Source organism: Electrona antarctica (assembly GCF_951216825.1).
Source record: "Electrona antarctica genome assembly, chromosome: 17".
NCBI lineage: Eukaryota > Metazoa > Chordata > Actinopteri > Myctophiformes > Myctophidae > Electrona > Electrona antarctica.
This window is the reverse complement of record NC_136798.1, coordinates 24,718,631-24,734,850: the sequence shown is the minus strand read 5'-3', so window position 1 is coordinate 24,734,850 and position 16,220 is coordinate 24,718,631. Positions and strand designations below refer to the sequence as shown.

At 42.1% G+C, this 16,220-nt stretch overlaps 1 protein-coding gene across 1 annotated transcript in view; it reads left to right on the top strand.

Moving 5' to 3' along the window:
- Nucleotides 1-16,220, top strand: part of rngtt (RNA guanylyltransferase and 5'-phosphatase) — a 100,511-nt gene that overhangs the window by 29,443 nt on the left and 54,848 nt on the right. Inside the window, exons 9-10 of the mRNA XM_079525898.1 lie at nt 3,475-3,610; nt 8,634-8,705. Of these exons, the coding sequence (XP_079382024.1) occupies nt 3,475-3,610; nt 8,634-8,705 (208 nt within the window). The remainder of the gene's footprint in view (nt 1-3,474; nt 3,611-8,633; nt 8,706-16,220) is intronic.

Here is a 16,220-nt window from a genome sequence, read left to right as displayed (position 1 = left end):
CTTTTCTTCTTATCTTTAGGGACCTGCAGAAGGCAGGATTACTTTATTTGTTTTGATTTTTCCCCTCATTCCCTTGTGAAATAGCTTAGGGTTTGTGCCAACACAGATTGATTGTGAAATGTAAGTTAACCAAACGGTAAGCATTTGGTGGGATAGCGTTGCTTGCTTGCACGCACTGGTTCTTCTCTGTCAGTTATAGCTTTGAGTTTGTTCATCCTGGCATCCTGAAGTACTCTTTTGATGTTTGAAAGTACACATGTGTTTGGTGACAATCAGTGTTTTTGAATGCTGTGCTGTCCTACACGTTAGTCATTGGTTTCAAATAATGCAATTTGCAGCCTGAATGGCAGTGTAATCACTGAACAAGAATTTGATTGGCTTATTGCTGCGGTATTTGCTAATATGCCACCCAGAGTCAGACCAAAAAATAATCTTTGTGCAGAAGAAAATCATAGTCCTTTATTATGGATGGTCTTATTTCTTTTTTGTAATAACAATATCAAACACAATTTTGCATTAGACCTTATTGAAATTTACAGTCAAGTTAAATATGCAGATATAATATTGATATAATATTTTCCTATAAGCTGATTGTTCAGGCCTGATGGTTTCATTTGGCTTGTAATTTAAATCATATGTATTATATAGGTTTATTCGAGGTTAGTTAATTTCCAATTTGAGTTGATGCTAACAGATTAGTTTAATGGCATTTGATGCAGTCACAGTAAATCTGAATACAATTTCACATCAGTCTAATTCCTGATGGAGTGGAAGGAACGCACGCACACACACACACACACACACGCACACACACGCATGCTTGATTGCTCACTTAAATGGACTCTCATCATATCAGTTGTAAATTGATCAGCTGATTACATGTTCTGTTATTTGATGAGGTTTGAATGTTTCTAGTTTATTCTTCCCACTGAGTGGTGTAGCAGAGAAGTAATTCAATGGGGGTGTGTGGGCCGGGGGTACAATTTGATTCTTCGTTCCCCACCAGCTCCTTCACTGAGCCATCATCAAATATAATATAGACTAAGTGTGGTCATATATTCACCTAATGGCTATCGAAAGCTGTTTCATAATGGCAGGTAATTACAGTCAGCTAAATGCTTAGGATATACTTTAGCTGATAAATTGCCAATTCTGACAAACATTTTTTGCCGATAAATCGGCCATCTCTGAGCATTTTAACTAACCATTCTTTTTATTTTTTTTGTTTAATAAATGCTCCAGCCCCTTGGGCGTGCGGGTGGAAGAAGTAATATCCCCACGCTGGTTCTTCCATCTCCCAAATTTTGAGCTCCATGCTTTATCTTTGTTTTATATAACTTAATCTGCCACAAACCAATGTGGTTTGTATTATATATCCACATAATTTCTGAAAATACGAGGGGGTCTACTTTTACTATGTTATATCTCGGAGAAGGCATGGATGAAATGTGCCCCTGGTGTTATTTGAAGATATAATCTAATGGTTACTTCTGCATTACTGCAGACCAGCCTCTACAATCGCACTGCTAGACAATCCAAAACTTGATGATAGCGACACAAATTAGTAGTGAAAAGGTTTTCAACTGAATAATTCACAAGAACTCACTCATTTCTATTGTCTTTGAGTTGTTCAGTATCTGAAGCCAATACATTATTCAGAAAGAGACTTGTGGAGTTAGGAACTGTGGTATTAACACTGTCTTTATGAGACACTAAAGAGACTTGTGGAGTTAGGAACTGTGGTATTAACACTGTCTTTATGAGACACAATAAAGAGACTTGTGGAGTTAGGAACTGTGGTATTGAAATGAAATGAAATGAAATGAAATGAAATCTATATTTACCCAGGGTATCTGGGCTAAGCTCAAGAACTTGTTTCCAGCCAGGCCCTGCTCATAGAACACATTTCATCGTAGTGGTTGATGCCTTGTTCAAGGGCATTTCAGCGGTGGTAATTTTAACGTGTCGGACGGCTGGTTCGAACTGGGAACCTTCCGGTATCTAGACCGCGCCGCTATCCGTTCGGCCACCGCTGCCACGAACCCTGTCTTTATGAGACACTGCTGAGCTGACTGCATACATACATACTGTACATCTCATTCTACACTAGCTGTATGTTGTAAATGCTGTATGTATGCCAAAGAAGAAATAAATACCCAACAACCATGAATAAATCATTTTGTTACTCATAGTTGCACCTTCCCGTTCATTTACCATAAAGATACACTAGAATTGCGTCATACATTAACCCATTTTGGGCGGGAACCCCTTTTGGTGTTAGCATTATGTTATGCTTTAGCTATTGAAAAATAGCAGATCTACAAGCTCACGAGCTTGTAGGTCTGCTATTTTTGAAAAATCGAAGAGCGACTGACAGAAACATAGCTTTTTCAGAAAACTGTCAGGATGTAGAAGACATTTTTAGAATCTGATCTCAGGTCAAAATGGGTTAAGAGAAAGAAAAATAATGGTATTTGTTGCCTGTTGTTTGACAGTAATGTGGGATCAATAAGCAACACCAAGTGGTGGAACTGGAACACACTGGCCTAGTTCTTCTACCTGCTGAACAGACACCCTGCCTCTAACCAACCTGTAGGCCTCGCTAATAGAGCGCCCAAGTCCTGACAACGCCACTCGCTCATCCCCTCCATTCCCCTGCCTCTAACCAACCTGTAGGCCTCGCTAATAGAGCGCCCAAGTCCTGACAACGCCACTCGCTCATCCCCTCCATTCCCCTGGTTCACGGAAGTAATCTCTCTATGGCGAATAACATGGGGTGATCTTAATATCGTCTACTATAAGCATTGTGGTCCAAAAATAAACAAGCTGTCTCTGCATCGTTTATGACAGTCAGTCACTCATATATGATGCAGTCTGTTTCTAGCGAAAATGTAACTAATTCAGTAGTAACAATAGTGTTTTCTCTCAGTCAGTTGATTCTTCATATCCATATGAGTGAAGCGGCCTGGATGATTTGTTTATTTTTCAAACACAGTTCTTTTATGAGGCAATCTAAAATCCCCTATGGGGATTACAATGTAAATAAAAAGTACATGAACACATGGATTTGCGCCTTCTGCCGATATTGACATCAGACTTTGGTGTTCTATACAGACTCAGTGCCTTTATTAAACCTGTATTTTATCCAGGGTAGTTTTGCAGAACACAGATGCTCTTTTTCAGCACTTTACTTCACACTCCCAGTACAACCACAGTCTTTTACTGTTGGCTGCTGAACAGCTCCACTGGTATGTGCCTGGTTCAGTGTTGGGTATTGAGGGGTGAACGTTGCTCATTTGATTCTTTGCACTTTTGTAAGACACTCTTGGAAAGACTCAAATGCCTAGAATGTAATTGTACATTTCTCTTTGCAGTACACGGCATCTGTTTGACAATCAGACAATTTGTGTACGATTGTGTAATGTTGATTCTAACTACATTATCTGTACATAATGTTTCTGTTCTCCTCAACAGGTACATGATGTTGATCCACGGGAAGAATGAAGTGTACATGATCGAAAGAGACAATGCAGTCTTCCATATAGCTAACCTGGAGTTCCCATTTCGCAAAGATCCACGTGTCCACCTAGCCAACACTTTACTGGATGGGGTGAGCTCTCTTACTGTGTGTGTGTGTGTGTGTGTGTGTGTGTGTGTGTGTGTGTGTGTGTGTGTGTGTGTGTGTGTGTGTGTGTGTGTGTGTGTGTGTGTGTGTGTGTGTGTGTGTGTGTGTGTGTGTGTGTGTGTGTGTGTGTGTGTGTGTGTGTGTGTGTGTGTGTGTGTGTGTGTGTGTGTGTGTGTGTGTGTGTGTGTGTGTGTGTGTGTGTGTGTGCGCGCGTGCGCGTGCGCGCACAGTCTTATACCATAGATGACTGACGTCCGGTAGGATGTCAATACATGCTTCTTCGGATGTCCCATTCTGACATTGGTAAAGATACGGAAGGGCTTTCTGAACTAGTTCGGACAGTCTGAACATCTGGGGGTGCAAGATCGTCCGAAGAATCTTAGGTTCTGAATGGTATTAGAATGTAACCTTCCTTTCCACACAAAGAATCGGACGTCTGAAGGAGCGTGTATTGTGTTTAGACCGGCCAGAGGAAGTCTGAGGTCCACATGGGAGCCACACTGTTTTTAGAGCCCATCTTGTTCTTTCTAGTTCTGCTTGCTCAGACATCTCTAATGTGGTGCGACATGCTGCCTTCTGTGTGACCTGTCTAAAAGTCCCACATGCTCAGACCTAGCTTTACTGAACTTTGACACCCCTCTTTTACCAACACTGGCCTGCTGTTCCACCACACTGGTGACTGACAGATATTGTCTGTCGCCCCCTTTCATGCCAAACCTCTGGGATGTACCCGAGCCAGGCAGTAGAGCCTGTTGAATAGAGGACTGACAGGACAAGTGCAGGCCTGTGTTCTAGAATACAATACATAATATTGAGAGAATTCATGAAATTGTTGTGCCAGTTTAACCACTTTCGACTTGGTATTCCCTGTTTGTCATTATTGTAAAAATGTTTCAAAGTCTTTTAAGACCTTTTCTTAAAAAAAAAAATCTAAATTACAATAGCTTGTCAGCTATTTTAACTATTTGTTTAAACCTTTCCATGGTCCTTACCATGGAACAGACTGGGAACCCCTGTCCTAGAAAACACAATAACAAGCTTTTCCAGAATCGGATGCTTCTATCTTGCCTCTGTTTTCCCCACCACAATTCAAGATTAATAATGTATTTCCATTTCAATATAACATTGGAATTTGTCTTAGTCTGTGTGCTCGGGGTAGACAAAAACAATACAATACAAATACACATCAGCATAAACACACAACAATGCTCATAACAAAATAAATAAAACATTCCACTCTGCAGTGCAGTTTTGAGCTTGGCACTGAGTAGGCCTATCACAATAATTGCCTAATCGTAGTTATCTGAGTTAATCACAATAATATTTGCATAATTCCATTCCATCCGTATGAATTAATCTGTTGATTTGTTTTCCCTTTTTCTCGAATTAACAAATAGCAAGCTTACAATGCGCTGTGATGTGAGGGGTTGTGAGTTTACAGATTTTAGTATAAGATTATATTATCGCCTTTCCGAGTTGACTTTGTTTCAGCTTGTGCTTTTTTTGTGTTGTATTGCTTTTAATTCTTATGTCTTTTTTATTTTTCTCTCCCGTCCCCTGGCCCCACACACGCATGTAAAGCGTCTCTGATTACTTAGAAAAACGGTATATAAATCCCAGGTATTATTATTGCGACCATAGGTCGCAGATTACTATGAACCTGCAAAACCTGTCCGTCGCTCCGTCGCGCCACCATATATGGCCGTCAGTCCATCACACCTCGTGACACGTCACGCCTTGTGACACGTCACGCCACCATATGGTCATAAGTCCATCACGCCTCATGACACGCTCCATATATGGCCGTCTCCATATATGAAGATCATTTCGAGTGCCAACCCCGCCTCGGGTATGGGCACTGATGACGCGGAGGAGAGAGCGCGCCCACAGCGTCCCCAGTGGGAGTCGAACCCAGAACCTTCTAGCTGTGAGGCGACAGCACTACCGACTGTGCCACCGTGCCCCCACCTCCTGTGCAGTTTTTGATTACAAAGCCTAAAAGACACACTCTGTTAATATTCAATGTCAAAAACACAATTAAGTCATTAATCGCAAATTATTTGAATGACACTCATCAAGTAAAATGTCACGATGGCGACAGCCCTAGCACTGAGGCTTTCTGGGAGGCGTGAGTAGTGTGTGAGTTATCCTCCTCACCCTCCAGTAATGGGACTGGGCTTTTATTGGCACCCTTGTGGTGTAGGTCATGTCCCAGTTCTCCACAGCAGCAGGTGCACAAGACATGAGTTGTTATCACGCTCTCCTAACAAGGAACACAAAAGGAAATTGGTGCCATTATGGCTTGTGTTTATGTCCTCTGGCCTTGATTTGATTTGAGATGTCTGGTCCTGGTTCATGTACAGTTTTCCTAGTGTTGTGCCGGAGATGTGATGAGAGGTGTGTTATCTGTCGTCATTATCAAGCTCATTTTTCTTCTTGTCTTTCACTCTTGTCTTTCGAGAGTTGCTTTATGTAAACTAGACGAGGGCTTCGCCTTCTCCCTCTCCCTCTAGGGCTAAATGATTGCTGATATGGTGAAATGTCGTTTCCTCGCTCAGGCATGCCACATAATGGCACATTAGTGTGCCTTTGAAGGAGCCGTGCAGATGCGCGTTTGTGCTGCCGCAAGGGCTGTTTTGAATCACGGTTGGTTGTTGTCTGTTGATGCTTCTGGCCCTGTGTGTTCACAGAGAGAGAGCCTTTGCTTGGCTGTTCACTGTGAGCATTGCTGAGGGCAAGCTGGGCTTGCTGATCTCTTTCATCTCCATCCCCACAGAAACATCCTCATCTTTGTTTGTATACTATGGCTTCACGACAACTAGAGAATCGGTATCTACGGTGATTTCACAGTATTTTCTTTGTGTTGATTGAGTTTACCATTAACCACTTAAGCCCTATATACTTTATTGTATGACAAATAGTGAAAATAGCCGATCTACATACTCTCATATGCATTGTTTACAGTAGATCTGCTATTTTCGCCATTTTCTGAAAATCCAAAATAGCAACACCAGGATTAAATGGTGGTTAATCTGTTGTTGTTCTGAAGTTTAGGTATTCCTGCCCACAGGATGCGTTTTGTTTTTCTTTTCTTTTCTTCTTTTTGGCTGAGTAGTATTATGCAAGCTCTCTCTAATGGCCAGCGGCTTCATTGTGCAACTAAAAGCACTCAGCGGCAAAAGTGATCACCTACCCACAGCTAGCATTGAATCTCTGAAAGTCTTTGCTTGCTACCCGCTCCACTTTTGTCAGACGCATCACAGTTGATCACATTGAGTGCCTTAAATATTTAATACAAGACAAGGAAGTAAAGTAGAGAGCTATAAAGGTGTCATTCATTCCTCCTCTAAATGTTTGCGACAGGTTACACAGCTGAAGTGAAGACTCCTGTCGATGACAGTGTGATACCCTACCATATTTTCTTTTTACAAGACCGTCTATGGCACCCACCCACACACAGCATGTTGCACAATAGTTATGTGAAAACCAATCATAGGACTCCCGCAGATTAGATGTGTACCTGCATCTGAACTCGACAGTCGTGAATAATGCATGCATAGTTCTATTTCTGCGTCTCGTCCTCCTTCCCTAGCAACCCCCCACCCCCCCTCCCCCCTCATACACACTCACTCCTCCCCCTATCCTCGGTGCCGCAGGCTTCCTTCCTCTCCGAAGACACAACCCTATGAGACTTAATCATCCCCTGCCGGGTGCCGACCCACTGCCAGTTCCCATCACACGTGACGTAACCACTTGTGGGGTGGGCAGGCTGGGGAGGGTGCCATGGAAGGAGGGTTTCAGCACACCATGATTGTGATTCCACAGCAGATTGAAATTAAAATTAACTAATAATATTAAATTAAATGAATGTTGACACTGAGCTCCGGGTGGCATACCTTTTTATCCACCCCTCACATTTGTTGCCATTTCCTCACTTTATTTCACAACAATTAGTCTTCCAACTACACCGTTCTCAGTCTGTCCAACGCTTCCTCTCTCTCCCTCAGTTTCAGGGAAAACTAGAAAAAGTGCCCCTCGGGGCACAGGTCTCCACCAGGCCAGGTCTGGTTGTGGCCTCCTGGTGGCGCTATAATAGGCCAATGTGAAAACGGTGCCATTTGTTCTTACACCATTGATGGCAATTGGATGATTTGAGGCATTTTGTTCCAAAAATGTGTTTTGCTAAAATCCACCTGTTGGTGGCGCTATAACAGGCCAATGTGAAAAGGGTGGGATATATTCCTCAGCCTAGTAGGAAAGTCTGTGAAAGATTTCACGTAAATTGCACGCTGTGTTCATGATTTGAGGCTTTTTGTTTCAAAAGGGCCAATCCTGCAAACTTTGAAAGCCAATGTTAGCCAATTAGGATGGAATATGAAATATCGGACAGATCTGTCTTGAGCACATGACTATAGAGATAGTGTGTAACGATTTGTGGGATTTCTGGACAGAATCTGGAGGAGTAATATAAAAAAATGTTTTTCCAAAGTCGTCCTCCTGGTGGTGCTATAACAGGCCGTTCTGGAAAGTTTGGGTCAGAGGTTCATCATTAGCATCCAGGGAGTGTGTGTGCAAAATTTGGCATCAACCGGGTTAACGGTGCCGGAGATTAGCTGTTCACAGACGGACGGACGGAGTGCAAAACATACTCTCTTCCCATCCCTTCGGCCTGGTGGAGACAATGACTGGTTCTTCTGAATCAGGGTGTATACAATCGGCTTATGCTCTATTTACTTTGTCGACTTTGAGTCCCCAAGGAGTCTATACTTGGTCTCCTCCCTTTTTCACTCTACACCAAACATTTTCACAGAAAATAGCCAATCTACAAGCTCAAAACTATTATTTCCATTGAATGTTTGCCTATTGTCACCAAGCGTTCTCCTACTATGACATGCACAAACTAAGGATGCCAAGATTCATGTGGTTAAAACAACCGTTGCATTGTGCACATACAGTACGCCACATCTGTAATTCACATCTGGTTGTTTTCTCCCCTGTGTTTCCACAGGAAATGATCATAGACAAGGTGAACGGCCAGCCTGTCCCCCGCTACCTGATATATGACATCATAAAATTCAACGTGAGTAGCCCTTGTCTGTTGACCTGTCACTCCTCCAGTCCTGACTCCTCACTGTTTGCAGGTCGTTAGCACTGTCCAAGCGTCATTAGCAGTCGCTTCTGCCTGGGGTTCAGCTGAGAGGAAATGAGAAGTGTGTCAAATTCTTTCAAATGCAGTTAGAATGTCTGCAGTCAGTAGTAGAGTTAATCAGAGCAAGGCGTCTTGTGTGGTGCATTGGCTTTTATTGACTTTGACACGCACACACGCATGCCCGTGCGTCCTTGAGGACAAGAGCAGGCTAATCTGTTAGCAGAGGTGTCTGTGCTGTGCTGGCCTAGATGTTGAGCGAGGGTGCAGCTTTTTTCCAGAGCCCCGACTTCCCAGTCTCTCAGGGTGCACACTGTCTCTAACCACAAAGCCACTGAGCCGGTGTCTATTATACTCAAACTCACTCAATATGTGTTGATAAACGTTTGAGGTAACCTTCACCACTTAAATATGATTTATTATATCTGTCTGTATTTTGTTTTTGTTTTGTTCATCCTTCATTTGCAATCATCGGTGTCACTGCAGCTGAAAACAAAAATGCCTCATTGTTTTTCACAATTAAGTGATCAGTAAACCATGACTTAGCCAGACAAAGCACGCAGCCACTTGTTGAACCTGTCTATTACACTCGATATTTAGTCCCCACATTCAACTTTTACGTTAACTTTTACCACTTAAAAGTATTTCTGACGCTTTTTTTTGTTTAGTTCATCGTTAATTTGCTAGAGTAGGATTTAATGGATGTTGGAGCTTCTGACATTGTCAAAAGCGGTGACGCTCATTGGTGTCACTGCAGCCGAAAACAACGATGCCTCACTGTTTTCGGCTGATTATCCCTTCTTCGTCGCTCATTAGTTGTGACAGCCATAATTGCCACAGAGCAACTGTATAAAATGTGCACGCTTAATTCTGCCTTCTCTCATGTGATGTGTTGTCACATTCATTTTTCACCCTTACGTGATTTCTTTTGCCCGAGGACAACAATCCACTGGCTGGTAATGGCTAAGCTTATCTAAATGCTTGTATAACGGCAGGTCAGTCCAAAGATGAATGAGCCTGCACGGATGAAAAAAAGAAAGTTTGTGTGTGTGTGTGTGTGTGTGTGTGTGTGTGTGTGGGGCTGACAGGTGGAAACCCTGTATGTCCAAAACCGTTACAGTTATTGGAATTATTTTGTCTCAAGCTCTTCTTAATACTTTTCATTTGGTAAATGTTTATACAACCTACAGAGTATAGGTGTAAAAATCACGTGAATTGAGTGGTGCAAGTCCCCTCTCCCCCCCCCCCCCCCTCTCTCTCTCTCTCTCTCTCTCTTTCTCTCTCTCTCTTTCTCTCTCTCTCTCTCTCTCTCTCTCTCTCTCTCATTAGCAGGCAACAGTGCAGCACTATCTCTCTCTCTGTTTCTGGCACAACAGTGCCACTTTTGCCCCTACTGGTACTCATAGTCACACATACATACACATAGGTTAACACGGACATTGCTGTTCCCTGGAGTGGTTGCACCACTCAAAAACAGCTGTGTCTGAGCTTGCAGCTATTTTGTGACAGCTCTCTCATTACACGGCAACAAAGGGCATAATTTAAAAAAAATAACATAAAATTAATGGAATATGCACATAGAAGGTTTCTGCCCGAAAAGCGACGCTATCTTTGTCTGTAACCTCCCCTCCATTGATCAGAGGATCGATCGCACGAGCAAATGGCTCAATCAATGCCCTAGTGGCGAAGGGGAAAGTCTTTGTGAGGCAGAGCAGAGGTTAGAGTCTCCATGGGGGCACCCCTCAACGCCATCAATAAAGCTGTGTTGTATTGATCCCAGTGTGGCCATTATTGGCCTTCTCCATTATGTGGTCCATGCCCTGCTCCTCGCCTCGGCACGGAGTAGGCGCCACCCCAGGATGGAAACCCAGCAGGAGGGGGAACACACCACCCACCAGGCCTTGTGTGCCCTGAAGTGACACTAAACGCATAACAACTTGTTTGGGAAGTCAGACAGGCCAGCAGACTCCCGAGTTAGCGATGCCAGTGGAGTGTGGCGGCAGGGATTGTGTCCTCTCCCAGGCCAGGATGGCTTCGTGTGCATGATAGCTTCATCCAGATTAGGAGAACAAGGCTTTTCACTTGCTTTTTGCTGAACATTGGAAGAGGTTATGTCAAAGTGCAGCTTGTAGATTTAAAAAAAAGCTCAATTAATTCTCAAGACATGCATTGCGGGTGCTCTTGCAGCACAGCATGTGCCTCTTGAAACATGAAATTGGTTGACCTGGACTGTCAAACCCTGAAGACTTGGAGGTGGGTTGTTCTATTTCAGTGGTTGGCTGTGGAATTAGATGAGGATTGTTGTCTTCCTGCAGCAATACTGTTTCGTGTCAGCTCTGAGTAAATGCCTGTCAGTCAATGTCAGCTCTCCCACTGTGGAGGAATTGACAAGCTGTCGTGATGTTCCCACAACTATCCATATACCTTCACAAGATGTATTATAATATTGAAAGCCATTATTCTGAGATTAAATGTGTCAATTTTGAGTTCAGAACCTGAGATCAACATTGGCGTTCTGCCATCTTTTCCTTGACCTCGTTATCTTTCTTTGATATTTCATTAGACGTGACATTAAACAAAGCGAGCAGAGGATGAGATGAGTATATAAGAGCTCTTAACACCCACTGCAGAGGTGGTGGGTGGGAGTAAATTGCCTCTTGACATCTCCTGCCCTGTCTGCTGAGGCACAGAACGTGGGCTGCTTTGTCACACCTTACATGCTCTTTATTCCCCTCCACCTGAGAAGTTGAGTGAGGTGGCGGCTAAAGTTTGTGGCTAGGCAAGTTTGCTCTGCCTCCGTCACAGCGATGACAGCAGTTCAGACACCTCAGTTTGTTGTTATATATTTTCACTGCTAACACCAAAACATTTACTGATAGATAACAGTGTCTCCAAAGTGTATTGAAAACACTCCAGGGATTAACAGTTAACCCTCTTTTTGCCCTTGGCGGTATTGACGTAGTGAATTAATTAATCCCCAACTACCGTTGACGTTATTGACGTAATTGTTTTATTCCCTATAATTGGGGTGTTTGTTTTAAATAATGTAGCAACTTTTAGCATTTTTGGCTAACGGCCGATGTCCTTCACCTAAAATCCTCGCGTGCACGGTCGCGGACGAGGTCTTTATGTGCATAGCTGCTCAAAATGCGATATTCGGGGCTTGATTAGAGCTTAATTTGACTTAGATATGAAAATAAACGATGATCGCATAGCATCGGGGACAGATCACTGTGTAACACATTGCAGAAAGTTAGCTGATGTTGATACCCGTTTAACCGGAAACGACGACACCAGATTCGGTCTATTCGCTCAAAATCGCCATAATGGTGAAGTTACCGCCACCATCGGGACTGGGTGTCTAATACTATATGATTGCCCCGTTAAAATGAGATATATTGTGAATATCACAGATTTTTCTATTGGCATTAAAATTATGAATTAAAAATATGAATAGTGCAGGTAGAAGGCACAATCCACTGTTAATTAGGGTGGCCATAAGGGGGTTAAGTCTCTCTACATCACTTATATACCATAACTACTTACAGTGCTGTACCGCACCGTACCGTACCGCACCGCACCATACTGCACTGTACTGTACTGTACCATACTTTACTGTACCGTACTGTACGGTACCATACGGTACGGTGATGGGAGATTAATCGGCAAACACATCTGTATCTGCCCATTCTAGTTTTTAGATTAATCCGCATCGGTTCGATTAATCAATCAGATAAACAAGCCCAAAGTAACAGCTTGAACAGATCTACAAGCTCACAATATTAAATATAAAGGTATTTAAGTTAAATCTGACTTGCCTAAGCCTGCAGTGCAGACACCCTGTTACATGTATTTTTCAGAATGGACACAATTATTATAATTTTTCAATACAGAATGAGATAATATCGACATTGCTAATATCGGTTCTCGACCATAACAGCAATTAATTATATTGGATATCGATATCGGCCAAAATGTCTCATCGGCACATCCACATCACTGTTGACTTATTTATATCCATACTAATAAATCATTCCCTTAAAAACATATTTAATGTATTTGCTAAATAGTTACTGTATTGATTTCAAATCATTGAATCGTATCGCCATAATGAACCAATATCGTCCATGTACAGTATAGTATCGTCAACCATTTATCGTGATACATATCGTACCGCTGTTAATACCCCTACTTTTATATCATACATTGTTGGCTGGTGTCCCCAAGGTTCTGTACTTGGGCCCCATACCTTTTTCCTTTACACCGAATTTCTTAGCACGTTGTGAGGTTGTAGATCTGCCATTTTCTGTGAATTGCTGACTGTCCGCCTATTACAGACATGTCCAGAATAGGGATGCTAGGGCTCATGTGGTTAATGAAATGAAACCATTGGCAATGAACAGGCTATAGCTATCAAGTAAGCTGCTCATTACATGTCTCAGAACAACAGTGCTCGTCTACAGGTTTATCAGGCACCTTGCAGCCTGCTGCTCCTGCAGAGGCCTTACAGTTCTATAATAACCCCCTTCACCTCGTCGGCATCAACTGTGGGGCACAGGCCAGACGGGGCAATTGAAACGGCACACACTACTGAGCTAGTGGAGATAGACCTTGTTTTATTTATCTTTATCTTACTCTGCAGCACAGGGCAATGCTTCCAACCACTTTCTAAGAAATAGTGACAATGGTTTTCAGAGTCCACTTTACTGCGAGCAAAAAAACTGTGCTGTGTAGGATATTTTCTTGGATTCCTTTGAGTTAAAACGAAAAACTAAAACAAAATCCCTTTTCTCCCTATTATAGTCTATAAGAGGTATGTGGATGATATATTCTGCCTGACTTGGCTGTAACAGTCTTTTTTTATTTATTAATTAAACTTCTTAACACATACATAAAATTGACAGAATTTTGATTGACAGAATCCGTTTTCTTGACGCCTGGATCATCCGCAGATTTATATTGTAAACTGACTTACAGACTAAACCCACTGTTGTCATAATCATCCCCTAAAGGTAGTCTGACCAACAGCCAGTGTTGACCCTGATATATTTTTACTAACAATATGTATGTAATGACTACTAATGAGAGAAAAATTAAATATGTGGCTGCAAAGAACTAGCTGTTGAGAGAATAAATTATTAAAAATATGATGTTGCTATATACTGTACACACGCATGCACGCACGCACGCACGCACGCACGCACGCACGCACACACACACACACACACACACACACACACACATACACCCACACACACACAGGGAATGACTGATTTGGTGCTTGTGCGCAATGCAACAGTACTTATTAATGTACCAAATTGAAACGGCTGCCTATTTCTTGCACCATAAAATGTGTTATTTACATTATCTCGTGTCCATGTGGCAAGTACTATGTGGGCAAAACTATATGTGTCCTTAAGGTACTAAAGCAGAACTTCTCAGCTCCATAAGATGTAAAAGAAAAGCACTTACTGTTTCAGCACACTTTATTGAGTTACATGGGCAATTGGGCATAGAGAAAGTGGTTTTCCTAGAAGAGGGGGTGACTTCGATTTTCAAAAAGGTCATAATGGATCTATTCCCTGATGAAGACTTGTCATGACAAAATGTTGGTAGAGTTTATTTAATGTTTTCTTGCATTGTAGCAATATATAATACTTCCCTTTGGTTGTTATTGGGATTTGCTACGTTACATGTGCATTTGCAGATAGTATACGTTAATTTTTCCTCTGCATTTAACTCATCCTAACTATTAGGAGCAGTGGCTGACATTAATACAGCAGCACATGAAGTTAAGGGTTAAGTGTTTTGCTCATGGACACTTCAATACATAGACTGGGTGGACCCAACCGACAGTGAACCACTGAACCAGTGACCTTCGGATTCCTAGATGGCCTGTCTACCCACTCAGCTACGACCCAGCCCACAGCCCACACCCACATTCATACATTGCATACATTCTCCTTAAAAGGGGAATTCCGCTAACTGTAAGAATTGTTATGTTATCTCTGTCACGGACACTCCTGCATAATGTTTTTGTGAAAACGTGAATCAATGCCCCACAGTCATACACCCAAGAATGTTCTGTGTGAATGTTTGTAACTGGCTCCCCATGGGTCCTTTATGGGGTTTCCCATGATGCCTTGAGCTTGTTGATCTGCTATTTTTGAAATATTTGAAAACTTCTTAAAAATGTAAAAAATAAAATAAAGAAATAATGCACACACATTTTTCTTGTCCCTAGCATTAAACAACCCAGATGGGAGTTTGCATATGATGCTGCTTCTCACTGGTCCTTCTGCACTGCCTATATGGCTTTGATTTCAAATTAGCTCAGAGAATCACTAAGCTTTCAAACAAGATCCATCTTTTGTTGGGTCTCTTTTTTTTTTACGACTTTTTTGTTTGTTCAGCTATCTTCTCTCATAAAGAAGGCTTCATTTCTGTTCCCACAGATTCCCTCTGTTTTAACATTTCATGCATGCTTATATATAGACGCACTTTTTTCTTCTACTGTAAAGTGTTCCCTTAAGAGCTGTTCTATAATTCACCGAATTGTAGCTTGACAGATCGGATGCTTTTTGCTTTCTGCGAACAAGTTGGCTTCTTTTTTTGTTTCTTTACCATGCTCTTCTAGGGCTGTTAGACTGATTCATCAGATTATTTTTGTTGCAATGATTATATCAATAACTTTTGATTAATCAAATAATCTTGAGGTGACGTAAGTCACCTTCACATCATAAAGGCAGATTTACCAGAGTTAGTGTAGCACCCAGGATTACAGTGTGCATTACCTACTGAACAGGCAGTACAGTACATGCTCTCAATCACTCACACTTACATCTTGACAGATGGTGCAGAATGTGTGGGACATGATAACAGTTGTTCTAGGAACAGTCACTGCACATTCACTGAAAATGAATGTTGGGCAAGACACCGTGTATCTCCGTATTTCTTTTTTTAAAGTAAGGGCTTTTTTAGACTTCATTGTATGACAGTATTGCGCAAAAGCAGCAACAACGTCAGTTCTACAAGCTCACAGCATGTCATGATGCGACATGTGAGCTTGTAGATCTGCTATTATTTCTACCTTTGAAAACATTTTGCAGAATGTTGTTGAATGGTTGACACTGACAGCTATAATGACATGCTTAAAGTAGAGACATCAGGTTGAAAGTGGTTAAGTGCGTCTGTGGCTTGGTTTTCTAAATATTTAAGCAATGAAATGTTTTTGAAAATGTTTTCTGAAAAGTAACAGTTTTAGACGTGCAATTTCTTCGATCCGACACTGATTATTTGTGTCATGGCTTCAGTCAGAGCCATGATATGTGCAACACTGCGCAGGGTAGTGATGCGCGGGCCGGCTTTTTTTCATAATCCGCTCGACCCGTCCAGCCACGGGAGCCAACCCGCCCGCAAAACAATATATATTAATCAATGACCCGCCCG